Raw genomic sequence first — 7,605 nt, 5'->3', positions numbered from 1 at the left:
TCGTGCTGGACCAGCCCTTCCATCTTTGCTCGTGAAGCACAGGTTTCCTGGGGGCCTTCACGTGCTCCATGGACTGGACCCTCGTCCCTCTGGGCCTGCTCTGGGCCTTCCAGGAAGCTCGCCCTGTTCCTGGAGTTTCCAGAACCGTAAAACGAGGAGATGGATCAGATAGGTCTTCAGTAAGCACCCTTCCATTTCTAAAATTCAATGACCCCTTATGCTTAAAAAAGTGTCTGTTGCCCTAGCTGGTGTGGCTCAGTGGATAGAGCATCGGGCAGTGGACCTGAGGGTCCAGGTTCGATTCCAGTCAAGGGCACGTGCCTGGGTTGCAGGCTCCTCCCCGGCCTGGGTCCTGGTCAGGCTCATGCAGGAGGCAACCAGTCGATGTTTCTCTCACATCAATAGTCCTCTCTGTCTTTCCCTCTGTCTTCCACTCTCTCTAAAAATCAATGGAGCCGAAACCGGTTTGGCTCAGTGGATAGAGCGTCGGCCTGCGGACTGAAGTGTCCCAGGTTCAGTTCCGGTCAAGGGCATGTACCTGGGTTGCAGGCACATCCCCAGTGGAGGATGTGCAGGAGGCAGCTGATCGATGTTTCTCTCTCATCGATGTTTCTAGCTCTCTATCCCTCTCCCTTCCTCTCTGTAAAAAATCAATAAAATATATTTTTTAAAAAATTAAAAATAAAAAATAAAAATCAATGGAAAAATATTCTTGGTGAGGATTTAAACAAAGTGTTTGTTTTAAATTAAGGAGGCAGTTTAGTTTTCAGCCTTTTTTTTTTTTTTAGTACCAAATGAAAGATTGTGTCCCCTGTTAGAGCAGTTTCGAGCGTCAGCAAATGGTGCTCCTAATTGCTGGTTCTAGTGGCCTTCCACTCCCTTTACCTTTTAAAAATTGTGAACTGTAACCACATCTATTAGTGGCCTCTCAGTCCTCTACTAACTTGATCTCATTGATCTGCTTTCCTTCTTGAAATTCTCTTTCTTTTTTTTAATCCTCATCTGAGGATATTTTTCCATTGATTTTTAGAGAGAGTGGAAGGGAGAGGGAGAGACAGAGAGAGACACTGATGTGAGAGAGACACATTTATTGGTTGCCTCCCTCATGACCCCGACCAGGGCCCGGACCAGGAAGGAGCCTGCAACCAAGGCATGTGCCCTTGACGGGAATCGAACCCGGGACACTTCAGTTCGCAGGCCGACGCTCTATCCACTGAGCCACACCGGCTCGGGCTACACAGCGTTTTAGACGTTGAGCATCTGCTCAGAGTGCCCGTCATCCAGTGAATCTATGACCTGGTTGGCTTCAGAACTACAGCGGAAAGGACGTGATAGCAAAATTGTCTTATCTCTGCATCCTTACCACACTGGCCTGGGAACATGTGTGAAGATCCCACATTTTTGAGGCTTTCTGAAATACTGGCAAATTAATCAACAAAGAATAGGATGAAATTTAAACGTGGTGCCTAAGGGCCACTATATATATATATATATTTTAAAATATATTTTTATTGATTTTTTTACAGAGAGGAAGGGAGAGGGATAGAGAGTTAGAAACATCGATGAGCGAGAAACATCGATCAGCTGCCTCCTGCACACTGCCCACTGGGGAAGTGCCTGCAACCAAGGTACATGCCCTTGACCAGAATCGAACCTGGGACCCCTCAAGTCCCCAGGCCGACGCTCTATCCACTGAGCCAAACCGGTCAGGGCTTTATTTTTTTTTTTTTTCATAAGAGAACATTTATTTGGAAAATCACAGAGGTAGAAGAAGTAATTCATAGACGTCATAGAAGTCGGAAACAAGTCATAGAGGTAAAGGAAGGGAGCTTAGAAGTGCGGAAGGTGCCGAAACCGGTTTGGCTCAGTGGATAGAGCATCGGCCTGCGGACTGAAGGGTCCCAGGTTCGATTCCGGTCAAGGGCATGTACCTGGGTTGCGGGCATATCCCCAGTAGGAGATGTGCAGGAGGCAGCTGATCGATGTTTCTCTCTCATCGATGTTTCTAACTCTCTATCTCTCTCCCTTCCTCTCTGTAAAAAATCAATAAAATATATTTTAAAAAAAAAAAAAAAAGAAGAAGTGCGGAAGGTAAAGGCGCTGCACCTGGGAGTAGAGGAAGGGCAAGGCGCTGGCGTGACCCCCAGAGGGAGTGGAGGTTCTTCTGAAAGGAAAATGGGGTCCTGAGTGCAAGCAAGCATCCATCCTTTCCTTTTCCTTCATGGAAAGGGCAAAGGGAGATCGTTTCTAGAAGTAGCCAATACCCATGGGAAAAGGTGCAGTTTCAGTTGTAATTAAGCAAGTGTGAAGACGGAAATCCCACTTTCCCCATGACACTAACAAAGAGGTTTAGAAGTACAGCAGTAGTCAGAGCTACCCAGGGAGAGAGGAGGTGCTCTGCTGGTGAGGTTCGCTTGGTGGGCAGGGCAAATCCTATATAATAAAAGGCCAATATGCAAATTGTCCCCCGGGAAGTTCAACCAACCAGGAATTTGACTGTCCGCTGTGACTTGCGATGGCCACCAGGGGGCGGAACAAAGGAAGGTCCCGGCAGACAGCCGGGGAAAGGAAGGGACCCAGCCAGGCCTAGGGACCCTACCTGTGCACGAATTTCATGCACCGAGCCTCCACTGAATAACTAAACCTCTCTGGAAAGGGAGTGTTCAGTAGTTACACTTGTAGGAATCAACCTTAGAACAGTGCACGATGCAAAGATATATGTCTGAAGACATTTATTTGTAAAAATTGTGATTTAAGTATCCATCAATACAAAATAGTTGAATTATGAGATATCCACACACCAGGATATTGTGCAACCAAAAATCACTGAAAAAAAGTGATTGGCAAACCTTTTTGAGACAGTTCCCTGGCTCTGTAAAATGGGGATCATATTCACTGAATGGAATTGTGGGAATTAAGGGGGATCACTGGTCTAGAAAGTTCCTGGGCCCAAGCTGGGTATTTTTTCCTACATCTGGGGAATATTGCCAGAAAAGATCAGTTCCCAGGCTGACTGCTCGGATGAGCGAGGTAAGCAAGACACCAGGCCTTTCTAGTAACCTGCTCCCACCACACCCAGCTGGTGTGGGCAGGGAAGCCTTTATGCACCGCACCTGGGAGGTCGGCTCGCTGCGCTCACTGCCCCTTCCAGGCAACTAAGTGCACTTGGAATCAAACCTGCAGGGAGCCCTGGTCCGCAGCTCAGTGGGTTAGAGCGTAGTCCCTATATGCCAGGGCATGGGTTGGATCTCTGTTTAGGGCACGCGCAAGAAGCAACCAATTAAGTGGAACAACAATCCACGTTTCTCACGCTCTCAATAAATAAAAATAAAAAACCGCCCTGGCTGGTGGCTCAGTTAGTTCGAGCTTGTATGGTACACCAAAAGGTTGTGGGTGGGTTCCATTCCCAGTCAGGGCACAGGCCTAGATTGCAGGTTTGATTTCCGGTCCGGTGTCCTATTGAGCTGTCTCTCTCCCTTCCTCTCTCTAAAAATCTATTTATTTTTTTTAAGTTTTTTTAAAAATATATATTTTATTGATTTTTTACAGAGAGGAAGGGAGAGAGATAGAGAATTAGAAACATCGATGAGAGAGAAACATCGATCAGCTGCCTCCTGCACATCTCCCATTGGGGATGTGCCCGCAACCCAGGTACATGCCCTTGACCGGAATCGAACCCGGGACCTTTCAGTCTACAGGCCGATGCTCTATCCACTGAGCCAAACCGGTTTCGGCCAATTTATTTTTAATTAAATCTTTATTGTTGAAAGTATTACATTTGTCCCCTTTAAAAGTCAATTAAAAAAACACATATCCTGTGGTGAGGATTAAACAAAAAAATTTAAAAACAAAACGGCCCCAGGGTAGCGGCAGGGCGGGCTCCTCTTGCAGAGCGCCCCCAGTGGCCGGGCGAGGAAAGCGGTCCGCCCTCGGGCGTGGCCGCGCCCGCAGGAGGCGATCCCAGCCCGGAGTCCAGACAGCCGAAACTGAGCTCTCGCGACAGGGGGCGGGGAGTGGGCGGGGTTTCTCGAGGAGCGACAGGACGGAGCACCAATCGCAGGCCTGCTCCGCCACGGTGCTTGGTTTGAAATCCCGCGGGTGCCTAACGGCTCGCGAAGTGGCAGAACCTGTGCGGAGCCGCTGCTAGGGACTGCTTGCCGCGCTCGGTTCCCGGTGGAGTAGGTCGTGGGCCTCGCCGTCCGGTGACCGGGAGACTTCCATCATGAGGAGAAGGTGCGGGCGGTGGGGGAGCTGGGGACGCGGGAGGGGGGACGCCCGTCCCGGGTGCGGGGCCGGTGCGGCTTCCGGAGGCCCCTCTGGGCCCTGAGCGAGGGTGTCACCCCGGCCCGCGCTCCAGTGAGGCCGGGGCGCGGCCGGGCAGGGCCGGCGGCGGTGGGCGACGCTCGGGGAGCGGCCCCGGCGGGGCGGCGGCCACCCCAGACCCGGACGCCCGGTGGGGCCGTGCGCGGAGGAGCCGCCGGCCCGCGGGCGGGGAGGCGGCAGGCGGCCGCCGGCGGCCGAGCCCCACCCTCCCGCTCGCCCCGCGCGGCAGGTGCGGCTCGTCAGCTCGGAGGGCTCGGGCGGAGGCCTGAGCGTCCGCGTGTCTGTTTGTCTTTAAATAAAGCCGTGGAGCTTGTGTGTATCGCTGTTTGCCCTTTTCCTGGGCTGCGGTGTTCACGTTGTTCCTTGACTCGAAAGAGCTGGTGTCCGTGCAAGTTAAGCAGCTCCGTGTGGAATTCCTTCCCGGTGGTTGTAACGACCGGGCGCTGGGGAAGGAGGTCCGACTGGGAGTCGGGTCCGACGGCGTCACTGTCACTGACCAGCCCGTGACTCGGGACAGGATGGGGATGTGTCTTCTTGCCTCCAAGATAAAACTTCCACGCCCGGGCCGGCTTGGCTCGGCAGATGGAGCGTCGGCCTGCGGACTGGAGGGTCCCGGGTTCGATTCCGGCCGAGGGCCCATATGGGCCCGGGCTGCGGGCTCCATCCCCGGTGCGGGGCGTGCAGGAGGCAGCCGATCCATGATTCTCTCTCTTCATTGACGTTTATATCTCTCTCTCCTTCTCTCTTCCTCTCTGAAATTAAATATATATATATTTAAAAAAGAAAACGTGCATAAGGCTAATTTAAAAAGGTGAACTTTAAAAAACATGTAAATAAATAAATGAAAGTTACACGATAATTTTGGGTTAAAGGAAGAAGGTCCCCTCCTTGGGGCCCCGAGCCCGGTGTTCCGGGGCTGGCTCGGCTCCAAGGAGGCGTCCCCCGGGCTGCGGGCGGCTGACGGCGGGGCGGGCCGGGCCTCAGCGCCCAGCCCCACGGGTCACCCCGCGCACCGTCTCGCTACACAGCGCGGCAGCGGCTGCGGGCCCGGGGGTCGGAGGGGGAGCGGCTCTCCTCTGGTCTCGCTTCCCAGCGACGCCTCTCACCCACGTGAGTTCACTCACCTGACCTCCCACTGCCGCCCCCCGCCCCTGCCTCGTCCCCACTGCCTTTGTAGCGGGGATGCTGCTCGCTGGGCTCCTGCTGAGTGAGTGTGTGTGTGTGTGTGTGTGTTGGGGGGGAGGGGGCGGGTGTCCCTTCTTTCCCTCCCTTCCCGCGGGCTTCCCACTAGGGGGCCTGGGAGGGCTCCCCACGCCCTCTCCACTGTACTGGCCGCAGCAGCATGTGTGGCCAATGGATGGGGCTGCTTGGCCCCAAGATGCCCCAAACTACCTGTGTCTCCCCAGGTGGCTCACACCCTCTTTTCTTCCTGCCCCACCTCCCTGGCCCCTGCACGAGGCTGGGCGGCCCCTGAGGGGCACAGGAAGGCAGGCAGGAGGGGTTTGAGCCCCCTACCCCGCCTGCTTCCATTGTAGGCCTCAGGTTTCCCCTCTTCTCACATGGGGCGCTCCTGTACAAATCCCCATCCTTTCCCATTTCAGTGTTTTTGATTTTTACTGGAAGGATAGGAGAGTTACAGGGCTCAGACTTAAAGTGACAAGCCCCCGTTTAAGAAGTAACCTTGTGTAGTGGGCTAAATTCCTGCTTGTGCATAAAGGGTATTCATGAATGGAAAAGGCCTGAAGTTGTATTGGAATGACCTGTAACAAACCTTGAGTCAGTTTCAAGATTAGTTTCCTCTTGTGGGGTTCCTTTACAATCATTTTCCCAATTAGTTCAGTATCTGAATAATTTGTTTCTAAATACATTCCACCCTTCTGGAAAAGGATATCTGGCCGTCCTTGATTTCAAGGATAACTGTCTGTGAGGTGGCCCGTTCTTTGTCTCACTGCTTCACTAATAAACTCATTTTCACTTAAAAAAGAAAATCTCGCCCTATTAGGTGAATTGGAGCAGATTTAACTAGTAAAAATATGCAGGGTGTCCCCCCAAAATGTATACACACTCTGAATAATTTTTTCCAATGGGTTAAATTTGAAAAGAAGGAAACATCAATTGAGCTATCAGCTGTTAAAGTATGTATACATTTTGGGGGACATCCTGTATATTGGTCCCATAACATTCCCTAACCAGAAGGGAACTGGTTCTGACTTAGCTGTCCCTACCATTTGAATAGTAGCTTTACTCCCAGGGAGAGTGGTACTTAATTGGGGAGGGTTTAAGGACAGATAAAATAGCCCCAGTATCTACAAGGGCCTTAGTTATTTCCCCTTTTACCGTGATTTCAATTTTTCCGAAAGTATTAATAAGGAGAAGGGGAGCCCTAGTTGGTTTGGCTCAGTGGATAGAGCATTGGCCTGCAGACTGAAGGGTCCCGGGTTTGATTCCAGCAAGGGCACATGCCCAGGTTGCAGACTCAATCCCCAGTAGGGGGCGTGCAGAGACAGCCGATCAGTGATTCTCTCATTGATTTTTTTTTTCTCTCCCTCTCCCTTTCTGAAAATAAAATGTATTTTTGAAAAAATAAGAAGGGGAAATAACCTCTCATAGTCCTCGGGGCAATCTTATGTTTGCTTCTGTTTATTTTTCTAAATCCCGTTTTAATTTTCTACAACCCTACTTTTTTTGTGTGTGTTTTTGTTTTTTGTTAATCCTCACCCAAGGATATTTTTCCATTGATTTTTTATTATTTTATTTTATTTTTTAAAATATATTTTATTGATTTTTTACAGAGAGGAAGGGAGAGAGATAGTCAGAAACATCGATCAGCTGCCTCCTGCACATCTCCCACTGGGGATGTGCCCGCAACCCAGGTACATGCCCTTGACCAGAATCGAACCTGGGACCCTTGAGTCCACAGGCCGATGCTCTATCCACTGAGCCAAACCGGTTTCAGCTTTCCATTGATTTTTTAGAGAGTGGAAGACAGAGGGAAAGACAGAGCGAAATATCGGTGTGAGAGAAACATATCAAGTGGTTGCCTCCTGCATGAGCCCTGACCAGGGCCCAGGCCTGGGAGGAGCCTGCAACCGAGGTTCATGCCCTTGTCCGGAATCGAACCCAGGACCCTTTTGGCCCTCAGGCCAATGCTCTATCCATTGAGCCAAACTGCCTAGGGCTCCATTGATTTTTAGAGCTAGTGGAAAGGAGAGGGGGAGAGGCAGAGAGAGAGACACATTGATTGGTTGCCCGCTGCATGCATCTAGACCAGGGCCAGGGAAT

The 7,605-nt window shown here is 51.3% G+C and overlaps 1 protein-coding gene across 5 annotated transcripts in view; it reads left to right on the top strand.

The window, feature by feature from the left end:
• Positions 1-4,072: 4,072 nt before the first annotated feature.
• The window catches only part of PRC1 (protein regulator of cytokinesis 1), a 30,299-nt gene continuing 26,766 nt past the window's right edge, over positions 4,073-7,605 (top strand). For all 5 annotated transcript variants that reach the window (XM_059678165.1, XM_059678166.1, XM_059678164.1 and 2 more), the window contains exon 1: positions 4,073-4,233. In XM_059678165.1, coding sequence (XP_059534148.1) covers positions 4,223-4,233 — 11 coding nt within the window. In that variant the 5' untranslated portion in view covers positions 4,073-4,222. The remainder of the gene's footprint in view (positions 4,234-7,605) is intronic.

Source organism: Myotis daubentonii, chromosome 21 (assembly GCF_963259705.1).
Source record: "Myotis daubentonii chromosome 21, mMyoDau2.1, whole genome shotgun sequence".
Classification (NCBI taxonomy): domain Eukaryota; kingdom Metazoa; phylum Chordata; class Mammalia; order Chiroptera; family Vespertilionidae; genus Myotis; species Myotis daubentonii.
The sequence above is the reverse complement of the archived record's forward strand: the minus strand, read 5'-3'. Positions and strand labels throughout refer to the sequence as shown.